Genomic DNA, 24,872 nt, shown 5'->3' on the forward strand with positions numbered 1-24,872 from the left:
GAGCGGATGTTCATGTTACATTTAAAAAATACCCACTGGGTTGAGGGCAACTCCCTCTCACCTAGTTCATCCAATATCCTGTTCTTACTGACCTACATTAGCTACTCGTTGCCTTGATTTTAAATTTCACAATCTCATGTTCAAATCCCTCCGTGTCCTCGCCCTTTGCTATCTCTGTAGGCTCTTCCAGTCCTTGAAACTCTGTAATAAATCTGAATCTATCCTGTCTGACTCCTTGGTCATTGCCCATTTTCATTGTTCCACCATCGGCAGCCATTCCTTCAGTTCTCTGGGTCTTAAGTTCTGGAATTCCGTCCCCAAACCTTTCCATCTAGAACCTCCTCTTTGACCAGCCTGTTCTCATAACTCCTTCATGGCTTGGTGTCAGTTTTTTTATTGTTTGATCTTGCCCTCAAAAAGCATTCTGGGATATTTTACTGGGTAAAAGGCACCACTATAAATGTGAGATAAAGCAAAGAACCGCAAATGCTGACAATTTTAAAAAAGAACAGAAATTGCAAGAGAAACTCAGCAGGTCTGGCATCATCTGTAGAATGAATGTTTCAAGTCCAGTTCTGAAGAAGGGTCACTGGATTTGAAACGTTAACTCTGTTTTCTCTTCACACTTGCTGCCAGACCTGCTGAGTTTTCTCTAGCTATTTCTGTTTTTGATAGAAATGTAAGATATTACATGTTGAGATAGTAACTCTTTACACCAAATGCCCATCGAATCATTTTGCTCTTTCCTGCTACTTCCGCATCTGGCCAACCACACGAGACTAAAAAATACACAAGTGAGAAGTGAAAGAAGCCTAGCCATGATCAGTGGTCAAACAGTGACTAACTAATATACGTGCTAAGATAGGAACTTATAATGCAACTGGGAAGATCGCAATTGTGAGAGATAGTGAGAGAAACTATGTTCAATATTTTTTATCAAGTTCAATATTTTATCAAGAACAAGTATATATTGGCAGCATTCACAAAGTGTGTCACTCAAAAATGTAATTACTTTGTTCTTACTTTCATTAATCCTTTTACCCCTTTGCAGAGGCAGTCTAATCTTAACATTTGGTTAGATGAAGTGCACAGGCCCCCCTTTTGCTCTCCCATTGTGGTTTGTAAGGACTAACAATGCTCCTTTTGGAAATGGCCCAAAACACTTTTCATGTGTTGAACTGTTTGGAAGTTCACTCACTGTTGCTACAAACAATGGTATACCATTCAAAAGCCCAAAGCAACATTGAGATAAATAACTGGTTAACACAGTAAGACAACTCATTGCTCTTTGAATAGTGTCCTTGGGATATTTATGGAGGCAGACAGACCCACAGCATAGCTTCCAAAATAAATATGGTTCCATCTCTGTAACATTTCCTCTTTCCAATCATATCTCAGCCGATATGCTGCTAAAACTCTCCAGACTCAAACATTCTAATCTTCTCCTGATTAATTCCCAAATTCCATTGTCCTTCGGCCCTTCACGTCTGTACAGGTCAAAAACAACTATTCTAATCCCATTTTCCAGCACTTGGCCCATAGTGTTGTTTGCCTTGGCATTATAAGAGTACATCTAAATACTTCTTCAATGTTATAAGGGTTTCTGCCTTTACCATCCTTACAGGCAGTGAGTTTCAGATTCCCTCAGTGAAAATGTTTTCCTTCACATCTCCTCTAAACCTTCGCACCGCCCACAACTTCCGCCCCCCCACCCCTTACCTTAAGTTTATTCCCCCTGTCCAGCTCAGGCATGAGTTCAAAGATAGGGAGGGATGGGTACATTTAGGAATTTGAACTCAAGGATAAGTATTTTAAACATTGAGGCATTGTCACTGCAGGAGTCAATGTAGTTCAATCAGCACCAAGAGTTAAGACTTGGTGAGAAGTAGAATACAGAGTCAAAGTGTTTTGGGAGTAAGTTTTTGGACAATGGAATTTGGGAATTAATCAGGAGAAGATTAGAATGTTTGAGTCTGGAGAGTTTTAGCAGCACATCGGCTGAGATATGATTGGAAAGAGGAAATGTTACAGAGATGAAACCATATTTATTTTGGAAGCTATGCCATTACCATAGACAAAGGAAGGAATTACAACATGATATGTTTACGTAGATAAATCCCATTATACATGCTAACATAGGAACTTATAATGCAAATGTAACAATAATGTGTTCCCCAGTCCAATTATTTCCTGAGCTCTTCCCCTGAACTATACAGTTTCAGCCATATACAAGATAATCAGGAGTCAGCTATATCCGAAATAAACTAAAGCCAGAATGAGATTTGAATGTGGTTTCAAAATCTCAGATCATAATCAATGCCATATCTTTCAGTGCCTCATTTGCACTCTAGATATGATCTCTTTGATCTACATTTTAACATTTAAAGTCATGATGCAAGTTAAGCAAAAAAAGAAATTAAGGTGGGAGACATAGATAGATGTTTGGGCAAATGGTTCAATCAACGGGGTGAGGTGGGGGAAGGGGAAATGAGGAAACTGTTGAAGTCCACATTGATGCCCTGGGAATGAAGTGTTCCGAGGTGGAAGATGCGAGTTTGTTTCAGGACATGGTTGAAGAGCTTCAGGGCAGAGGAAATGACCTGGGAGTTGTAGTGGGAGAGGGACTCCCTGAGATTCTTGTAGAGAGAGGAGGAAAACTTCTTCAAGGCAGGCATCCTTGCAAGAGGATTTGCAGTAGGGTTAAAATCAACTAGGTAAAAACAATGACTGCACCCCCCCTCCCCCCCGACCTATCACCTTCATCCCCTCCCCCACTCACCTATTGTACTCTATGCTACTTTCTCCCCACCCCCACCCTCCTCTCATTTATCTCTCCACCCTTCAGGCTCTCTGCCTGTATTCCTGATGAAGGGCTTTTGCCCGAAACGTTGATTTTACTGCTCCTCGGATGCTGCCTGAACTGCTGTGCTTTTCCAGCACCATTCTAATCTGGTTTCCAGACTGGTTTCTGCAGTCATTGTTTTTACCCCATGGTTGAATCAGGCAATCAGTGATCCTGGGAATAAACAGGGCCTGTGAGCATTTGCATCTTACTCTGGTACTCATTGAACCTACAATTTATCAGAGTGGGCAGTTGCACTTTCCAATGACAGAGGTAGTTACAATTACAACCTCTTTTTATTTAAGGTATCCCAAAATGTTGACTCTCCTGCTCCTCTGATGCTGCTTGGCCTGTTGTGCTTTTTCCAGCTCCACATTTTATCAAGCATACACTTGATAAAACAGCTTACAAGTAACTTTAAAGGGTTTGTAGGCAATCTCTGCTATCCACCCCGAAACGTGCTGACTAATTCTGGAGTACCCAGTCTGTCACATCCCAAGAACTAAAACCTATTCCCATTCACAGTATTGTTATCTAAACAAAGAATGATTCTGAAATAATTAAGGTTTTCACTTCAATAGCAACTTCCCAAAGAAATTTGCAGCCAAATAATCACAATGTGATCACAGCTGTAATTTAGTAAAAATGGCTACCAATTTGTATTTACGTGCCAGAGTTGGAAGGTTGCAGATTTCAGCACTACTCCAGATACTCAAATCCTACAATCTGAGTTGACACTCTCTGTGCAACGCTGAGTGAGTTTTGCAGGTTGAAAGGCCATCTTTTAACAATGTAAGAAATAGAAGCAGAAGTAGGCTGTTTGGCCCCTCAAACTTATCCTCTTATTCAACAAAATCATGGCATGGAGTCAGCTGAGGGGTGACTTGGTTGAGGAACATTGATCTTTATTTCAAAGGAAATGAAGTATAAAAGTAAGTATCTACTTAGACCACAAGTGGAACACTAAACAGGGGGAGGAGATGGCCTAGTGGTATTATTGCTAGACCTATTCATCAAGAGACGCAGGTTATACTTTGGGGACCTGGGTTTGAATCTCACCATGGTTTATGCTGAGATTTGAATTTGATTACATTTTTTAAAAAACTGGAATTAAGATGCTAATAATGACCATTAAACAATTGTTAGTAACAATCCATCTGGTTTACTAATTTCTTTAAGGAAGGAAACTGCTGATCTTATCTGGTCTGGCCTACAAGTGACTCCAGACCCACAGCAATGTGGTTGACTCTTAATTACCCTCTGGATAACTAGGGATAGATAATAAACACTAGCCTAACCATTGATATCACATCACATGAATAAATTTTTAAAAATCTTTGGCCCTTTATCTTGGAAAGGTATACTGGCACTGGCGGCAGACAACTGAAGGTTCCCCAGACAGCTACCAAGTATGGAGAGACTATCTTATGAGAAGAGATTGAGTAGGTGTGACCTGTACTAGGAGAGTGAGAGGTGACTTTATTGAAACATGGAAGATTTGTAAGGCATTCGACACAATAAATACAGAAGGGTTGTTTCATCTTGTGGGTGAGACCAGGACCAAAGGGCATAATCTCAGGAAAAGGGGACACACAATTAAGACAGAGATGAGGAGGAATTTCTTCTGTCAGAGGATTGTAATTTTTTTCCCACAGAGTGCTGTTGAAGTCGAGTCATTAAGTAAATTCAAGACTGAGATAGATTTTTATTCAGTAAGGAAATCAGGGGTTATGGGGGAAAAGCCAAGAAAGTGGAGTTGAAGAGTACCAGATCAGCCATGATCTCATTGAATACTACAGCAGACTCAATGGGCTGAATGGTTGTTGTGGTTCTGTTCGCTGAGCTGGGAATTTGTGTTGCAGATATTTCGTCCCCTGTCTAGGTGACATCCTCAGTGTTTGGGAGCCTCCTGCGAAGCGATTCTGTGATGTTTCCTCCGGCATTTATAGTGATTTGTACCTGCCGCTTCCAGTTGTCAGTTCCAGCTGTCCGCTGCAGTGGCTGGTATATTGGGTCCAGGTCGATGTGCTTATTGATTGAATCTGTGGATGAGTGCCATGCCTCTAGGAATTCCCTGGCTGTTCTCTATTTGGCTTGCCCTATAATAGTAGTGTTGTCCCAGTCGAACTCATGTTGCTTGTCATCTGAGTGTGTGGCTACTAAGGATAGCTGGTCGTGTCGTTTCGTGACTAGTTGCTGTTCATGGATGCGGATTGTTAGCTGCCTTCCTGTTTGTCCTATGTAGTGTTTTGTGCAGTCCTTGCATGAGATTTTGTACACTACACTGGTTTTTCTCATGCTGGGTATCATTCCGTTGTCTTTAGTACACCAGAACTGCAAAAAGAGGAAGAAGAACGCCTGTACAATGTATTCGCCAAAAACGGATACCCCTGCAATTTCATTAAGTCAACGGAATGAGGACATGCCACAACCCAAAGGACTAGCCACACTACCATGCATCAAAAACATTTCTGAACTGACAGCCAGACGACTGCGACCACTAGGACTCATAACAGCACACAAACCAACAGCCACTCTCAGACAACAACTCACCAGGACGAAGGAACGCTGAACGGAGAGTTCACCACAAAGGTATACAGGAAAGCCACACACACAGACCAAGTCCTGAAATAAGAAAGCAACCACCCCAACACACACAAAAGAAATTGCATCAAGACACTATTCAAAAGGGCCACAACACACTGCAGTACACCAGAATTGCAAAAAGAGGAAGAAGAACACCTACACAATGTATTCGCCAAAAACGGATACCTGCGCAATTTCATCAACAAATGCCTAAGGGAAAGGCAACGGAACGAGGACGTGCCGCAACCCAAAGGACTAGCCACACTACCATACGTCAAGAGCATTTCCGAACTGACAGCCAGACTACTGCGACCACTAGGACTCATAACAGCACACAAACCAACAGCCACTCTCAGACAACAACTCACCAGAACGAAGGACCCGATACCCAGCATGAGCAAAACCAATGTAGTGTACAAAGTCCCATGCAAGGACTGCACAAAACACTACATAGGACAAACAGGAAGACAGTTAACGATCCGCATCCATGACACCAACAAGCCACGAAACGACACGACCAGCTATCCTTATAGCCACACACGCAGATGACAAGCGTCATGAATTCGACTGGGACAACACTACTATTATAGGACAAGCCAAATAGAGAACAGCCAGGGAATTCCTAGCGGCATGGCACTCATCCACAGATTCAATCAATAAGCACATCGACCTGGACCTAATATACCGGCCACTGCAACGGACAGCTGGAACTGACAACCGGAAGCGGCAGATTCAAACCACTACAAATGCCGGAGGAAACATCACAGAAGCGCTTCACAGGAGGATGTCACCTAGACAGGGGACGAAACGTCTGCAACACAATTTCCCAGTTCGGCGAACAGAACCACAACAACGAGCACTCGAGCTACAAATCTTCTCGCAAACGTTAAATGCCCTGCCTGTTAATGTCAACTCAGCCACATTAGCGAGTTTTAACTAATCCTTAGATAAGCACATGGATGATTTTGGGACAGTGTAAGGGGACGAGCTGAGAATAGTTCGCAGGTCGGCACAACATCGAGGGTCAAAGGGCCTGTTCTGCACCGTATTGTTATATGTTCTATGATTCCGGAGGGAGGTGTTAATCCAGAGACCCAAGTAATGTTCTGGGAACCCAGGTTTGAATCCTGCCGTGCCAGATGGTGGAATTTGAACTTAATAAAAGTATGGAATAGAGAGTCTTATGACATCCATGAATCTCTTTTCAATTGACAGGAAAAATACATCTGGTTCATTAATGTCCTTTAGGGAAGGAAAACGCTATCCTTCCCTGATCTAGCCTACATGTGGCTCCAGACCCTCAGCAATGTGGTTGACTCTTAACTGCCGTCTGGGCAATAAATGCTGGCTTGGTCAGTATGCCCTATTCCATGAATGAATTTTAAAAGTATCCCATAGCCCATGTAGAGAAGATAGGTGGAGACAAATCTCTGAGTTGTCTAGATGGTGAGAAATTGGGAGACAGCGAGTTTTGAGAAGATTTGTAGCTCAGGTTGAGGTTCTGGATGTAAGTTTTCTCGCTGAGGTAAAATGTTCGCGTTCAAATGTTACATCACCATACTAGGTAACATCATCAGTGAGACTCTGGTGAAGCGCTGGTGTTAGTGATACACTTTCAATTTGTGTTTTTAGGTTTCCTTCGGTTGGTGACATCATTTCCTGTGGTGATGTCATTTCTTGTTCTTTTTCTCAGGAAGGTGGTAAAATAGGGTCTAAATCAATGTCTTTGTTGATAGAGTTCCGGTTGGAATGCGATGCTTTTAGGAATTCTCATGTGTCTCTCTATTTGGCTTGTCCTAGGATGGATGTGTTGTCCCAGTCAAAGCAGTGTCCTTCCCCATCTGTATGTATTCCGAATCATGCTGTTTAAATGTCCTTCTTCACGTGCTCAAAGATCTGTGGGTTGACAATTGGTGTGTTCACTCATACGACCTAGAGCAGAACCTGAGGAGACACCACCCTCAAATTGAAAGAGCTGTCTCCAACTTCAACAGCATCATGGAACATTTTGTTATATTGAAGTTGCTACATAAATGCTGGTGGACATTGTTTAGAATGCAGACAGCACCATTCCATGGGTGGATCTGGCTTCTCATGTTACAAAAGGGCTGCTCATATGTAGTAAGATGTGGGACTATTACAGTATTTACACACAAAACTGACCTGACTGAATCATGTAATTGCTTCCCCACAGTCCCAAAATAGATTCAATGTTTTTGGTTCCAAGCTTGCCACCTAATTCCACCCCGCCTCCCCATTCCAACCCCCCCACCAAGTATTGTTGAAAAAAAGAAATATTTTGTCAAAGCTTTTGATATTTCACATATCAGGACAATTTGCAAGAATACCATTTCCAGGGGGAAAATCATTTATACGACATGAGGGGAGTACACTGGTTTGATGGAAAGTGAAAATGTGGTTGTTAGATGTGTTGTCACGGAGAATGCACCAATTAATGATGACTAACAGTTAACTGCCAGGTTTTGTTTAAGTTTTAAACCAGAAAGTTTGATTGCAATTGGTTAATGTTCTGCACTGAAAAATTAACCAGCAAGTGGCTGTCACTTGTTGAATTGAAACAGCTGCAGTGTGTAGAGAACAGGGCACAGTCCAAATAACAATCCTAATTTTCTTTTCCTCATATTACCTCTAGCTATTTGTTGCCAATCTTCTTATATCTGTGTTCCTCTAATTATGGATATCAGTGGATACAGTCTTTCAATTTCTTAAAGACATATGTCGCAGCAATTGAAGAACTGTGAAGTTTTGGTATCTGTTGCTTTGAGTTTTGCCATAAGTGTGCAGACAGCCACAGTTACTTCTTCTGATCCGGATTCTTCTCCTTGGTGTCACTGTGTAGAAAGAACATCCAGTGACAGTAGACAAGCTTGCAGGCAAATTGTTGGGAAGTGTACCAATTGACAACATGAAAGGAATGTCTCTAAAAGTGTAAACTATGAAATGACCCAAGCACATTAAATTCTGAATACCATTTTACAACAGCACCAGACTATGGTCAGAAAGAATAAAAATCAAAGGAATATTGAAATTATGCCATGATTATTTGCCACATCATGAATTCAAACAGTGTGGCAGCCAGGGCTAGAGAAATTAATTTTTAAAACAAAAAGTTGTGTTGCCGAGTGGAATGCATTTTGAACATGACACAAATGAACACGACTTGCAGAGAAAGCAACTTTATTTGAATAAAAATCAAAAGCATCCAGAATAATATTTACTACAAAGAAATAAAAGGTACATTATCACTGAAAGTGTGCAGTCATGAGGCTTCTGCAATTCTTAATTTGTCCCATTGCACTCTTTCCTACACATGCACACTATAGAGAGTACTGAATCGATATTATGAACGATGAACAGTGGTGTAGTTCTATTGTTCAGTGAATGTGCTGAGGCCACACTGTGACAACAGCAAGTAGGACAAGTGATTTCACAGTGATGGGAAAATGTAGTCTAAACTTGGAAATGGCCTCACTATACAGCAAGGAAGAGAGAGGCCCATTGCCACCAGGGAACTCTGAACACCAGTTTGATGCTTGACGCCAGTGACTGCTATACAAATTCTATGTTTCTGCTATGAATGCAACCTTTCATTCCGTGACACAGAATCATACAGCATGCAGAAGGCCATTTGGCCCACTATGCCTGTTTTAGCTCTTTAAAGTTTCATAACTCCTTAATCTTTCCTCACAGACAAGAAAATCCCCTCCTTTGTCCAGTGATTAAATTATGAAGAAAGATTACACAAACTCTTTTATTCCCTGGAATGCAGAAGGTTGCAAGGCAATTTAGTATCTTGAAAAAATTCAAGATCGGTTAGAAAGAGGGAATTGTTTCTGTTGGTGAGAGAGGATAGGTGGGAGTATCTAAAAATCAGAGACTGACAATTCTGGAGACATGTTAGGAAACACATTGAAACTTTGTTCAAAAGTTGGTAGAAGTGTAGAGCTATTTCCCTCATGATCAGTAGGTGCTTGCTCAATTAATAATTTTAATTTGAGATGGACTGATTTTTGCTACAATTTGGAGGTGCCGATGTTGGACTAGGGTGTACAAAGTTAAAAGCTGGTGTTGTGTGATTTTGATTTTTGCTAGACTTGAGACACAGATTAGGAGACAAATCAACCATGATCTCATTGAATGACAAAACAAACTTGATGGACTGAATGGTCTCCCCCTTGTCCTTATGAAGTGGTCCAGTGATAGACATAGTCTTAAGTGCACAACCTGAGCCGAGTCTACCACTGAAGTGCCAGGTTGAGGGGTTGCAATATGTCACAGACAGGGAGGTATGTATGGAGAATGGTGTTTGGAGAGGCTTAACCCTAATCTGAAAGCAACTTCTTCTTTGATCAGAGAACCATAAAAAGATAAATTGAGGCAATAGAACTTACAGAACATTAAAGCAGACTCAAAAATGCATAGGATAATAAATTGTTGATTCTTTTAAAACTACAAACAGCTCCCAGAATGACAGATTAGTCCTGCGTTTCTTTGCCTGATTATCTTACGATAAGACTCTTTTGCATTTAGGTGCGTACGGTTTGAAATCTGAATTCTGGGACGAATATGGCCAGTGGTTCCCTGGGCAAACAGGCAATGACCTGCAGCTTATTCTGATGAACAGGGACAGGATGGGCAATCGTTGCCTGCTTCACTCCTGTCAAATTCTCTGTACAAAGGTTCATATGAATTTATGTACTGGCCAAACCCCTCTCTCTAAATCACAATCATAGGCACCCTAATAATAAACACATTCTGCCTGGTTTATAACTGTATGGCTTAAAGTTAATGCAGCAATTGGGAATCTGGGGGTGGGCTTGGTTTTAGTCTTTGTGAGACTTACATGAGCAGGATGTGCTCGATTTAAGTTTATTTCAGCAATGGTGATCCAACCCTTTTCAATCAGGGATTTTGAATGAATACTGTCAACAAGTTCCGGCAAACACACAACATTGCTTACTGGAACATGACCAGCATCTCTCAGGGGCAGAGGGCTGCGAGGCTGCTTCTGGCCCATGAAGCCTGGAGTCACCATTTTTTGCTTTTGGCTGGTGGGTTACAGTTCACAGGGCAATGCAAAGAACTATTTAAAACACCAACAAAAATACAGAACAATTAGGCTCTTTCAGGGAGGCCTTGCTGTGCACCGGCACCAGTTATTTTTCTCCAATTACACTCAGCACACTTAAACTTGCAGAACAGGAAGTATATCAGCAAAGAGATTTCTGCAGTTCAAGCTGTTGATTTGTTGTAAATTCAGCTTCTAATTCAATTGTCTTTATTTTTCTGATTTAAACTGGCAGATATTAAACCTGCATTGTTCATATGAGAAATATATAATGATTCTAATCACTAAATTTTCAGCAAAGATACAAGACACTATCGGGACTTTGCATTGAAATGGCACTGCCAACTATGGCAACTGAGGATGGACAATGAATGTTGGACTTGCTTCCTTCGACTGAATGATTTTTTTAAAGAAAGTGCCCACATATTCTGCAGAATCAAGCTGCAGGTAAAGTTTCAAATAATAGCAGCAATGTCAACATACTGATGATGAACCTGCTGCAGCTTCTGGCAGAACCTTATACCTCCTCTCTGTCTAATAGTTGTAAAGAACATTAATGAATGTCAGGCACTGTAAAACATTCCCATCAAACACTCCTAGTATAGGGACAGTGTTAGCTACGGAGTAAAGCTCCTTCTATACTGTCCCTCCTCAGACATTGCAGGGTAATGTAACCAGACCTCTATCAGAACTGTACCCAGTAATACTTTTTCCTTCATTTTCTCATGGGCTATCAAGGATGCTGACTCAAACAATAGTTGTATATCCCTGATCTTATGGTAGTTAAGAACAAACCATATTTCTCTGGGTATGGCGTCACATGTAGGTCAGACTGGGTAAGATCAGCGGATATCCTCTCTAAATGACACAGATGGGGTTTTACAACCATTGATGATAGTTGTCACGGTCACCACGACTGTGATCGACATTCGACTGAATTTAAATTGTCCAGCTGCTTTGGTGGGATGTGAACCCAAGTCCCCAGGGCATTAGTCTAGGCCTCTGGATTACTAGTCCAGTTACATTACCATGATGCCATTGTCAGCCCTAAAGCAGACTGTTATTAAATAAAGCCCTAGTGATAATGCTAGTGGTTAACAAGTGCAAGGATAAATGTAATTCATTTGGGCATTGCTACTTAAAACTTTTCCAGGACTCAAAACTGCAATCATGGCATTCCCAGTCTGAAACGGAGAGGGGAGATCAGTGTCAGTAATTAAACCTTCCAATTTTTAAAGACTGATGTGTTAGATCCTGAGTAGATCTGACTGTGGATTTACATTCTGATCTGGCATGGCAGAGTGGTTTCCCTTTTTAAAATCCCAAGGGATGAGGATTCACGATGCCACCATTGCTCACCACCGCTGCAGAAATAGCCCGCATGTTCTTGAAGGCCTGCTCGGCAGAGCTGGAAGTGAGGGCATTCAGATTGTCCATAATGCGAGCATATGCCTAGAAGTACAAATCCTTGTTTATTAACGCAATATATGTACATAGTCACTTCATACTGAATACAATAACTTTACTTAGTCAGGTCTGTATTTGCTTTGGTGTTAAAAGATTAAAGGATGATCTAAATGTAATATCTAAATGATTAATGGATTTGATCGGATTGATAGACAGAAACCATTAGTTCCAGTATTGGAGGGTCCAGAACAAGGGAGCAGAACCTTAAACTTGGAGGCAGGTCCATTCAGGTGTGATGTCAGGAAGCATTTCTTAATCAAAGGGGGAGTAGAAATCTGAAACCACCTCCAATAAAAAAAAAGCTAGAAAATTTAAATTGAGATTGGTAGGTTTTTGATGGTACTTTATTTTTTCAGGATATGAGTGTGTCATTGGCTGTACCAGAATTTGTTGCCCATTCCTAATTGCCCTTGAATTGAGTGACTTGCTCAGCCATTTCAGAGGATAATGTGGAAGTACCAGTGTTGGACTGTCATGGACAAAGTCACACAATACCAGGTTACAGACCAACAGAGTTATTTGAAATTGCAAGCTTTCTGACTGCTGGTCCTTCGTCACCTGACGACTTATTTCAGAGGATAGTTAAGAGTCAACCATATTGCTCTGGGTCTGGAGTCACATGTAGGCCAAAATAGATTTGGACAGCAAATTTCCTTCCTTGACATTAGTGAACCAGAGGGTTTTTAGAACAATCAATGACAGCTATTCTAGTCACCATCACTAAGACTAGCTTTTGATTCCAGATTTATTGGCTGAATTTAAATGTTAAGATAAACGTCAGCCATGATCTGACTGAAGGAAGGAAGGCTGGCCAGAGGGAGCACTAGAATATTGAGTTTGAAGGGGACAAAGGCAGAGATGATGGTTTCGTCTGCACAAGATAGTTCTGGGTGGACACAAATGATAGCACCAACCTCAATGCACCAGGTGTCACAGAGCAGTTTCTCATGTTGAGCAGTCGCATGACCTTGGCTCAGAGAACGGGAAGCCCTGTGAGTGACCAAATGGACAATAGTTTAGACAAAGATGCTGCACGACCAAGCAAGACAGAAACACGGTTGAATAGTAAATAGATGGGTTAACATTTCAGGGAGACCTTTCACAGAGACAGAAGGAAGCCATTCAGCCCCTCCAAACTGATACACTATACAATTCGATCTGAGGAATAACTTTATCTAACTGCCTCAGTTCTGCAACCTTTAACCCCTTGACCCAAGAAAAATATACCAAGCTTAGCCTTGACATTTTCAATTCTGTCTCAGTCTAAACAGTTTTTCTTAAGGGGAGAAAAGTCTAGATTTCCACTCACCTTTGTGACAGGAAATGTTTCTTGATATAAACCCTGAATGGGCCTAGTTTGAATTTTAAGGTTTTGCCCCCTTGTACCAGACTCTCACCATTTGCACACCCAGCCACCCTCGCTGGAAAGAATACTCCATTGAATCTTTGAAACCCTTTAATAATCCTGAACATCTTGATGAGCTCACTCCCTGATCTTCTACACTCAAATCTGTATAAACCTGCCCACCTAATTGAAACCCACTGTCATTCTAGAGAATCTGCATTGCATCAATCCCAGAGCCAGTACCTCCTTCCTGCAGGCCAGTGACCAGGTCAGAAGTGAACTCAGTTTAGTGATAAGTATTCTGGTGGCTCAATGCTGAAAAGAGGTGGACACTAATCTGTTTCCAGATATTCACCCCTCGCTGTCCCCATTTTGGGAGGGTGACTGATCAGATCTGCATACACAAGGTCTCCCTAACTTACTTACGCACAGTAAGCAGGGTTTTCCAGTTAGGGCCTCTGAGGACATCCCAGATATATGCTGATCTCAAGCCAGGCACACGGATTGAGACTTGCACGCATTCTATTCTCACAAACAATGTTTCTCCCAACTGAACACCGACAAAAAGCAAAAACATTTTCTAACTAGTGACAAACAGGATATGGTTCTACAGCATTCACATCACTACTTTTCAGGCTTCTGCTCAGTGTTAATATAACAATGTCCACGGATATTTTAGAATATAAACTGGGAATAAGAATGAACTCATTTTCTCCACAGACTAAGCGCTCTTAATCCTATTGTGGACTTTAACAATTTACTTATAGAAGAGCTATTTGTTTTATTTTCTAGTTATTGTTAAGAAAAGAGTAGATAGATTCTTGATTAACAAAAGAGTTAAAGGTTATCAGGGTTAGACAGGAATGAAGAGATGAGGCTACAACCAGATTATACTTGATCTTATTGAGCAGTCTCAAAGGGCTCAATGTGTATGTTCGAATGTAGAACCTCAGTTTATCTAGTGTAGTAACTAACAGCTCCATTTACCAGGTAGCCCGCCTAACTGAACCTTTCCATTAACCAGAAAGTTCTGTGGGCAATTCTCTTAATTAAGCTAATCTTTGCCCTACTCTTCTGATGTATGTAGCTCTGCCCCCACTTCACTTGATCTTCTCAGTCCAATCCACTCAACATTCACTGACCGTGGAAATAGCTTCCCCTTACTGCTATCAAAATCTCTCAGTAATCCAAATAACTCAATTAAACCTTTCATTGACTTTCTCTGTTCTATGGAGGAGAACAATCCAGCTTTTCAGTCTCTTCACATGAACTAAAGTTCTTCATCCTGGAACCATTCTGCACATTTTCCCTCAGTCTTGGACATTATCGTGGGTTCACATGTTGAAGGTTACTGTATAAAATATAACAAAATCCTCAGATTCCACTGACGGAAAGTTCAAGCAGAAAAAGCACTTGAAATAAAAAGAATGGTTTCTAAAAGTAGCTCAAAGCTGTATTATCGTCTTAAAAAAAATTTCCACTCAGCAAGTTGTTAACCACTGGTTATGTGTGGGAGGAAGTGCTGCGGACAATCTGGCTCAGAGGTGGTGGTTGGAAAGGAGGTAAAGGGTCCATTTCCAATGAGGTGCCTTCACATGGCAATCAGGTTTTATCTGACAGCTGGTGCAAAACATAAGACAGTGAGTTTAGAAGCTGGAGACAGAAAGACTTCCATTTCTACAGCCCCTTTCACTACTTCAAAACATCCCAAAGCACTTTCCGAACAATGAAATAGTTTTGCAAGACAGGAACCGTTGTAACACCAACACATGGACTACACAGGGTTTCAAGGCAGCTGCTCACTACCATCTTCTCAGTGACACCTAGGGATGGGCAACAAATGCTGACCCAACTAGCCACACCCACGTCCCACAAGTGAATAAAAACAAAGGCAGTCTATATGTGTAAAGCAAGGTCTCCGAAAAGTAAAATAATGTTGGTTGAATGATAGAGGCCACTGGGATGAGCTGTCCTGCCATTCCTTTCCATCAACAGGAGGTAAGAAATAGGACTTTGGTTTACTGTTTCACCTGGAACAATTATTCACTGCTGGCCTGCTCTGATTCAGCAAATAGTATTGAGTAATTCATGTTGTCTTAATTCCTGTCATCTGCACTCTATATTCTTGCCTTTATTACCTCTGGGCAAAACCTATTGCAACAGACCCTTTTTTGCTCTTTCATATTCTATTATTTATGATTTATATTAATTACCTGGATGAGGAATATTAATGAACTGTTGACAAGTTTGCAACAGTCACAAAAATAGGTAGGAAGCAAGTGGTGAGAATGACACCAAGTGTCTGCAGAGGGATATAGACAGGTTAAGTTGGTCGACAAAAACTTGGCACATGGCATATAATGTGGGAAAATGTGATATTATGCACTTTGGCAGGAAGAATACAGGAGCTCAATATTATAGAAATGGAGAAAGACTGCAGAAATCTACAGCATAGAGAGATTTGGGAGCCCATGCACATTAAAAAAAAATCTAATATCCAAGTTCAGAAAATAGTAGGGACAACCAAATGGAACACTAGCCTTTAGTTTAAAAGGAATTGAATATAAAAAGAAGAGAGGTCTCCCTATAACTATACAAGGCATGAGTCAAACCTCAACTGAAATCAGTTTAATTCCCTTATCTAAGGAATTACATAACTGTACTGGACGTATCCAGAGAAGCTCATTAGGCTGATCCTGCGTATGGAGGAATATTTTATGAGGCGAGGTTGAGTAGGTTTGGCCTGTACTCATTAGAGTTTAGAAGAATGAGAGGTGACCTTATTGAAACATACAAGATTTTTAAAGTACTTAACGGTGTAGGTGCGGAGAGGTTATTTCCTGTTGAGGAAGATCTAGGACCAAAATTATATAATGCAAGGTTTGTGAAGGTTTGTAGCTCAGGTTGAGGTTTAGGGTGTAGGTTTGATATCCAGACGTTTCATTACCTGGCTAGGTAACGCCATCAGTGGCAACCTCGAAGTGAAGCGAAGCTGTTGTCTCCTGCTTTCTATTTATATCTTTCTCCTGGGTGGGGTTCCTGGGGTTTGCGGTGATGTCATTTCTGTTCGCTTTCTGAGAGGTAGACAGATGGCATCGAGATCTATGTGTTTGTTTATGGCGCTGTGGGTGGAGTGCCAGGCCTCTAGGAATTCTCTGGCATGTCTTTGTTTAGCCTGTCCCAGGATAGATGTGTTGTCCCAGTCGAAATGGTGGTCTTTTTTCATCTGTGTGTAGGGTTATGAGGGAGAGAGGGTCGTGTCTTTTTGTGGCTAGCTGATGTTCGTGTATCCTGGTGGCTAACTTTCTTCCCGTTTGTCCTATGTAGTGTTTGTGGCAGTCCTTGCATAGAATTTTGTAGATGACGTTGGTTTTGTTCATAGGTTATACTGGGATTTTTAAGTTTGTTAGTTTTTGTTTGAGAGTGTTGGTGGGTTTGTGTGCGACTAGGATTCCGAGGGGTCTTAGTAGTCTGGCTGTCATTTCTGAAACTTCTTTGATATTTGGAAAGGTGGTTAGGGTTTCTGGCTGTGTTTGGTCTGCTTGTTGTGGTTTGTTCTTGAGGAATCTGCGGACTGTATTTTTTGAGTATCCGTTCTTCTTGAATACGTTGTATAGGTGGTTCTCCTCTGTTTTCCGAAGTTCGCCTATGCTGCAGTGTGTGGTGGCTCATTGAAAAAAAACCACCATTTCGACTGGGATAACACATCTATCCTGGGACAGGCTAAGCAAAGACATTCCAGAGAATTCCTAGAGGCTTGGCACTCCAACCACAACGCCATAAACACACAGATCTAGATGCCATCTATCAACCCCTCTGAAAACAAACAGGAAATGACATCACCACAAACCCCAGGAACCCCATCCAGGAGAAAGATATAAATAGAAAGCAGGAGACAACAGCTTCACTTCACTTGGAAGTCGCCACTGATGATGTTACCTAGCCAGGTAATGAAACGTCTGGATATCAAACCTACAGCTCAGCGAGCAAACCTACAACCCAAAATATATAATCTTGGATTAAGGAGTCACACATGCAAAACAGAGATGAGGAGGAATTTCTTTGTCAGAGCGTAGTGAATCAATGGAATTCTTTGCTGCAGAGGGATGTTGAGGGTGAGTCATTAAGTATATTGAAGACATGTACAACATTTCCAAAAAGGGATGCGACAAAATGTGAAACAGATGGATCTCCGTTGCCGAGTCTTTAGATTTCTGATCAGTAAGGGGATTGAGGGTTATGGGATAAAAAAGCAGGAAAGCGGAGCTGAGAGTTATCAGATCAACCATGATCTCATTGAATGTCAGAGCAAACTCAATGGGCTGAAAGGTCTTCTACTCCTATGACTTATGGTTGACTCTCTGTACACCTGAAGAAGGGCTTATGCCCGAAATGTCGATTCTCCTGTTCCTTGGATGCTGCACTTTTCCAGCAACACATTTTCATCTCTGTACACTTACATCATCCAAATGTAAGCTGCCCATGTCATGACGTGCACCAAGTCCTGTTCTACTGTGCTGTTTCTTCGCCATTCTTGACATCGTTTCCAAAATCCTCCATGGCTTTGCTTGACCCTGTTCTCTGTTACCTTCTCCAGACTAATAATTCTCTGGGATCCTGTGTGCTCATCTCACTGGTCTCGAGCTTCCCGATCTTAATTAGACATAGAACATCACAGCGCAGTACAGGCCCTTCAGCCCTCGACGTTGCACCATCCTGTGAAACCGATCCGAAGTCCATCTATCCTACACTATTCCATTCTCGGCCATATGCCTAACCAATGAGCATTTAAATGCCTGTAAAGTTGGTGAGTCTACTACTGTTGCAGGCAGTGTGTTTCATGCCCCTACTACTCACGGAGTAAAGAAACGATCTCTGACATCCGTCTTATATCTACCACCCCTCAATTTGAAGCTATGCCCCTTTGTCCTAGCCATACTATCTGAGGAAAAAGGCTCGCACTGTCCGCCCAATCTAACCCTCTGATTATCTTGTATGTCTCAATTAAGTTACCTCTCACCCTTCTTCTCTCTAACAAAAACAGCCTCAAGTCCCTCAACCTGATCAGCCATGATCATATTGAATGGCGGTGCAGGCTCGAAGGGCTGAATGGCCTACTCCTGCACCTATTTACTATTGTCTTTCATTGTAAGACTTCCCCTCCATACCAGGCAACATGCCAGTAAGTCTCCTCTGAACCCTTTCCAAAGCTTTCACATCCTTCCAATAATGCGGTGACCAGAACTGCACGCAATACTCCAAGTCTGGCCGCATCAGAGTTTTGTACAGCTGCAGCATGACCTTATGGTTCCAAAACTCAACCCCTCTACTAATAAAAGCTAACACACAGTGTATGCTTCTTAACAACCCCATCAACTTGGGCAGCAACTTTGAGGGATCTTTGTATATGGACACCAAGATTTCTCAGCTTATCCACACTACCAAGAATCTTACCATTCGCCCAGTACTCTGCATTCCTGTTATTCCTTCCAAAGTGAATTATCTCACACTTTTCTGCATTAAATCTCCATTTGCCATCTCTCAGCCCAGCTCTGCAGCTTACTTATGTCCCTCTGTAGCCTACAACATCCTTCGGGAAAATCCACAACTGTACCGATCTTAGTGTCGCCCGCAAATTTACTAACCCACCTTTCTACGCCTTCATCCGGGTCATTTATAAAAATGATGAACAGCAGTGGACTCAAAACAGATCCTTGCAGTACACCACTAGTATCTGAACTCTAGGATGAATATTTCTCATCAACCACCACCCTCTGTCTTGTTTCAGCTGGCCAATATCTGATCTGAACTGCTAAATCAATCCCATGTCTTTGTATTTTGTACAATAGCCTACCGTGGGGAACCTTAGCAAACACCTTACTGAAATCCATATACACCACATCAACTGATGTATCCTCATCCACCTGTTTGGTCACCTTCTCAAAGAATTCAATAAGGTTTGTGAGGCCCTTCACAAAACCATGCTGACTATCCCTAATCAACTTATTCCTTTCAAGATGATTATAAATCCTATCTCTTATAACCTTTTCCAACACTTTACCCACAACCAAAGTAAGGCTCACTGGTCTATAATTACCAGGGTTGTATCTGCTGCCCTTCTTGAACAAGGGAACAACATTTGCTATCCTCCAGTCTTCTGGTATTGTTCCTGTAGACAATGACGACATAAAGATCAAAGCCAAGGCTCGGTAATCTCCTCTCTGGCTTCCCAGAGAATCCTAGGATAAATCCCATCCAGCCCAGGGGATTTATCTATTTTCACACACTTTCCAGAATTTCTAATACCTCCTCCTTGTGTTCCTCATTCCCATGTAGTCTCGTAGCCTGTTTCTCAGTTTTCTCCTCAACAACATTGTCTTTTTCCAGTGTGAATACTGACAAAAAATATTCATTTAGCGCTTCCCCATCTCCTCTGACTCCACACACAACTTCCCACTCCTGTCCTTGATTGGCCCTAATCTTACTCTAGTCATTCTTTTATCCCTTATATACCTGTAGAAAACTCCAGGGTTTTCTCTGACCCTATCCGGCAGCAACTTCTCACGTCCCCTCCTTTCTCTTCTCAACTCTTTTTTTTAGATCTTTTCTGGCTACCTTAATTGCTCCACCACTGGTGCTGTACCTGCAGTTGCCTCCAAGTTCTGGAATTTCTAACAGCTCCTTACACCTTTCTGCCTCTGCACCTCACTTTCATCCTTTTGAGATGCTCCTTAAAACCCAACTCTTTGATCAAATTTTACGTCAGTTGATCCAATATCCTTATGATGACTTGTTCTATTTCATAATACACTTTTGAAGTGCCTTGGATCGTTTAATACATTAAAGATGTAACATTACTGTAACCTGCTCAAATTATGGAGATGAATTTGAAAGCCCACGTTGCCTTAGAAGCCTGGATTTTTCTCCTGTCCGAATGAAGAGATGCTCATCATGAGGCTTTTTGAAGCAAATTTCAAAAATAGGATTCACACCAAATTTACTTCTCACCACCCCAGAATTCAGCAATAGTTGCAAATGGTGAGTGTATTTCATGACATGCACAGCACTTGCAAAAAGGAAAACATGAACATGTGAATCAACTGCATCTTCACTGCAAAGTACTTACCGGGAGAGAACAACTACCATGGCATACAAGTCAATGGCACTATCTGCTATCCTTTTCAGCAGGAACTGTTCATCTGTAAAATCACACAAAACAACAGTGTTAGGAACTGCTCAAGGCACACCAATAATGCTCTGCAGAGAGGCTGTATCAACCTAGCTTAGTCATTGGCATTCTTCCTGTTGAGTCTGAGGTTGGTGTTCAAGCCTCATTAAAGACATTAGCAGATAATCCAAGCTGACAGTACCAGGATTGCACAAAGGATCAGCAGACTGTTGGAGGGTCAGTGCAGAGGGAGTGGCAGCATTGTTGGAAGGTCAGTACTGATGAGTGCTAGCCATCAGCAAAGATAAAATGGAAATCTTATGGAAGAATACAATATCAGCCTCTCTTTTTATCACAATGTCCATGCAACTTCAAACCTCACATTTAACAACTGTTCTCACCTACAATTCTCTTGCCATATTTCAACAGCAGATCTTCTGTACAGCCACCAAATTTTTCAATAGCTTTCACTGCCTGTTAACAAACAAAGCCATGGTCATTCAAAAGACACACTTTGTAATATTAGACCAGTAAATGAACAACACACAGGAAGTGGAGGGGGGGCCACTCAACTCTAAGATAATACTACTTGGTTAATGAGACCTTTGCCCAACTCTATACAAACTCCATCCACATGTATTAATTCTATATTCTTCAACTCCTTTGTCTAGCAATAACCTATCCATCTCCAATTTAAAATTATTAATTGAGCTTTCTCTGTGGGGTGGAGGTCCACAGACTTGCTAACTATTACATGGCTAAATATTTTTAAACTGGCCCCTGACTTTAAGGTTTTGTCCCATTTCCTTAACTCCAGCCAATAGAAAACATTTCTTGACCCTATCAGTTCCTTACAAAATCCTTAATCAAATCATTCTGTGGTCTTCTACCTTTTTGGAGGTATAGAAGCCCACTTTTTAAATAACTTCTCCTCAGATAGCAGGACCCTGGCACACTGTAATTTTGATCAAAAAGTATAGTTTTGACCTATTGGTCTTTAATCACAAGGGGGCTGGACTACAGACAAGTGAAAGTGATATTCCTATTGATATACAGCTCTGCAGAGACCCTATTGGGTTCAAATGCTGGGCCCTGCATCATCAGGAAAGTCATTGTAGAGAGAGCAGAGCAAATTAACCAGAATGATCCAGTACTGAAAGGATTAAATAATGACACTAAATTGCAGAGTAGGCTTGTATTCTCTTGGTGGGTAGAAGATTAAGGGGGACCAATTTGAAGTGACTAAATGAGTTGGAAAGAAACTACTTTCTCATCAGTGCTTGCAGCTCTGTACATCTGGTCTTCACACTATAGAAAGGATGTGGAGACTTTGGAAGAAAGTGCAAATGAGACTTACTGGATGTTGCCTCAATCAGAGTGTACTGGCTACAAGGAGAGGTTGGACAAACTGGGATTGTTTTTGCTAGAGTGTTAGAGGCTGTGAGGCAACCTGATAGATGTATATAAAATAATGGGAGGCATGGATAGGGTGGATTAGTTAGAGTCTTTTTCTGAGGGTGAAAATGTCAAATACCAGGGAGCATGGATTTAAAGTGAGAGGGGAAAGTTTAAATGAGATGCGCTAGGCAAGGTTTTCTTTTATAAACAGAGGGTGGTAGGTGCCTGGAATATGCTGCCAGGGGAGGTGGTAACAGCAGATACAAGAGCAATATTTAAGAGGCATTTAGTCAAATACATGAAGAGGCAGAGAATAGAGCGATAACAATCATATGCAGGTTTAGAATGGTATTGTGGTCTGCACTGACATGATGTGCTGAAGGGCCTCTTCCTGTGCTGTACCGTTGTGTGTTCTATACTGTAGGAGTGGATTGGAGAACTGGGGAAGGAAGATTCAAGAAGAAGAGATTAAATTAGATTAGATTAGATTCCTTACAGTATGGAAACAGGCCCTTCGGCCCAACAAGTCCACACTGACCCTCTGGAGAGTAACCCACCCAGACCCATTCCCTTACCCTATATTCACCCCTGACTAATGCACCTAACACTATGGGCAATTTAGCATGGCCAATTCACCTGACCTGCACATCTTTGGATTGTGGGAGGAAACCAGAGCACCCAGAGGAAACCCACACAGACACAGGGAGAATATCTGTGTGGAGACTGCACAGTCACCTGAGGTGAGAATCGGTCCCTGGCACTGTGAGGCAGCAGTGCTAACCACTGAGCCACCATGCCACCCCTTAATAATCCTGTATAATCTTAATATTCAAACCTCACTGTTTGAGAGTGGTATAAGGAAGCTTGCTACCAATCTGACTTGAAGATGATGTGATTTGAGTCAGATTAAAATACCCAGCTTTTATAATATTTGAAAAGTCAAATGAGTGAAGGGGATTGAATAGGACTGCCCCTTCTCCAACCCCAGTAACCACATTAAATATTTTAACTGGTGACACTGAACTTACTCCGAAGGTGACTCACAAAAAGTTAATTAGTATAAGGTGGGTTAGAAGAAACTGAATATTATATAGTAACAGAAATTAAGAGCAATAAATTCTGCCCTATATTACCATCAACATAGGGGGAGGTGGTGTTTGATAAGCGAAGGGGAAGTTCAACAAAGTTTTCATCAGGAAACTTATTTGTTTCACTGACAAGTTTGTTTCAACAGAGGAGACTATGACTTTTAAAAATAAGAACCTGCTACTCATTCTGCTATTTCAGAATGCATACTAACTCTCCACTACAAAAAGAAAAATCACATTTTTAATTTTATGAACCATCAGTTCATAAATAAGTGTAATTCAGAATTTAAAATCGCTGTACATTAGAGGAGGAAAGCTCTTCTCTGTAGTCATTATCTTGTGGCCTTAAATCCCATTTTCGTGACTTGAGCCAAAAATCTAGACTGATGTCCTAGCAGAGCACTGAGGGAGTGCTACACTGACAGAGGTACCATGAATTAGATAGGACATTAAACTGAGGCAGCACCTTTCCTCTTGGATCGATGTTAATGGCCACTACCCCAATGAATAATGGAATTCTCCCTGATGTCCTGGGACCAATCTGTATCTGATCACTAAAAACAGATGATCTGATGCTTATCACATTGCTGAGGGGACTTGTTTCCTATGTTACGGGAATGACAACCCTTGCAAAACAACTATAATGACTGGGAGTCATTCTTGGGCCAGTTGAGGTGTGAACAGTGCTATTCATTCATTCTTTCTTCCATTCCTGATAATGGTCTGTTCTGGTTCTCTCTCACGTGGTTCAATCCCTGAGACCAGAAGACCTGTAGATTCATCCAGTGAATAACTGAGTAACTCTCAGTTTTAGTCTCCTTATGTAAGGAAGGATATATCTGCCTTAAAGGGATGTAATGGAGGTTCACTGGATGAACTCCTTGCAAGATTTTATGAAAGGAAATTAACAGAACTGGGCCTGTTTTTCTGTAGAGTTTAATTGAAACCTACAAAATTCTTAAGAGGGTGGAAGTTGGTTGGATGAAGCCTACGGCAGGTGAGTCTCGACCCAGGGGCCATGGTCTCAAAATAAGGGCAGGCCATTCAGGATACGGATTAGTGGAGGGTGAATTTTTGTAATTCTCCACCCCAACAGATTTGAAGATAGTATCTCAATACCACTTTCCTGTACTATGATCATATGAACAGTAGAGTAGGCGCAACAGATTCAATAGCCTTCTGCTGTTCCTATGTGTCAAATAAACTGCTTTCAGGCAGTATGTGTATAAATAGTGCTACTGTGAGTAGTGTACTCACCAGTTCTCCACTTTGCTTCAGTTCTGGATGTATACTGTTACTCAGGCTTATGCCTGTACTAAGCCCAACCTTCCTGCAACAAGGAGGGAAACAAAAAGACAGAATCAGGAAGGAAAGAGCCTCATGCTCACACTTCATCCCACAGTCCTAACGCTCGAGTACTGGACAGGCAGTGCAGATTAATTTACTTGTTTCCCTTCACCCTCTACAGCAGCACTTATCCATGTCAGAGACCATTCAACCACCACACCATACATCAGATCTGGAAATGATATTATCAGCTCTTTAATCATGACAAGGTATTAAAGCCAAAGGAGGTCTATAGGAGCACTGGACAGCAATCCCAAATGGGTATCCTGACTGGTTTTGATTTTGTTCCTTAATCCTCATATAGTTTATCATTTATTTTTATGGGGCTTTTGGGATCAGTGCAAAGAGAGACATATTGTCCACGCTTGCACCTTGCAGTCATCAGGACACAGACAGAATGCCAGATTTCAAAGGGAACAACAATTTATACTGTCATGGAGAAGAAACTAGGGACTTCTGCAGGTTCCCAAGTGCAGAGATATAATGTATCCTCTTGATTCAACAGTGCCCTTGCGCAGTTCCCGATCACTAACAAGCTACAA

The 24,872-nt window shown here is 41.5% G+C and overlaps 2 protein-coding genes across 2 annotated transcripts in view; one reads left to right on the forward strand and one right to left on the reverse strand.

The window, feature by feature from the left end:
- LOC140492474 (disks large homolog 1-like) overlaps positions 1-24,872 on the forward strand; it is a 400,047-nt gene that overhangs the window by 70,414 nt on the left and 304,761 nt on the right. The window lies entirely within an intron of this gene.
- The window catches only part of LOC140492644 (very long-chain specific acyl-CoA dehydrogenase, mitochondrial-like), a 76,523-nt gene continuing 60,260 nt past the window's right edge, over positions 8,610-24,872 (reverse strand). The window contains exons 16-20 of the mRNA XM_072591677.1: positions 24,241-24,313; positions 20,899-20,971; positions 20,456-20,528; positions 12,899-12,974; positions 8,610-11,969 (exon numbers count right to left, since the gene is read on the reverse strand). Coding sequence (XP_072447778.1) covers positions 11,832-11,969; positions 12,899-12,974; positions 20,456-20,528; positions 20,899-20,971; positions 24,241-24,313 — 433 coding nt within the window. The 3' untranslated portion in view covers positions 8,610-11,831. The remainder of the gene's footprint in view (positions 11,970-12,898; positions 12,975-20,455; positions 20,529-20,898; positions 20,972-24,240; positions 24,314-24,872) is intronic.

This window comes from Chiloscyllium punctatum, chromosome 21 (assembly GCF_047496795.1).
Source record: "Chiloscyllium punctatum isolate Juve2018m chromosome 21, sChiPun1.3, whole genome shotgun sequence".
Classification (NCBI taxonomy): domain Eukaryota; kingdom Metazoa; phylum Chordata; class Chondrichthyes; order Orectolobiformes; family Hemiscylliidae; genus Chiloscyllium; species Chiloscyllium punctatum.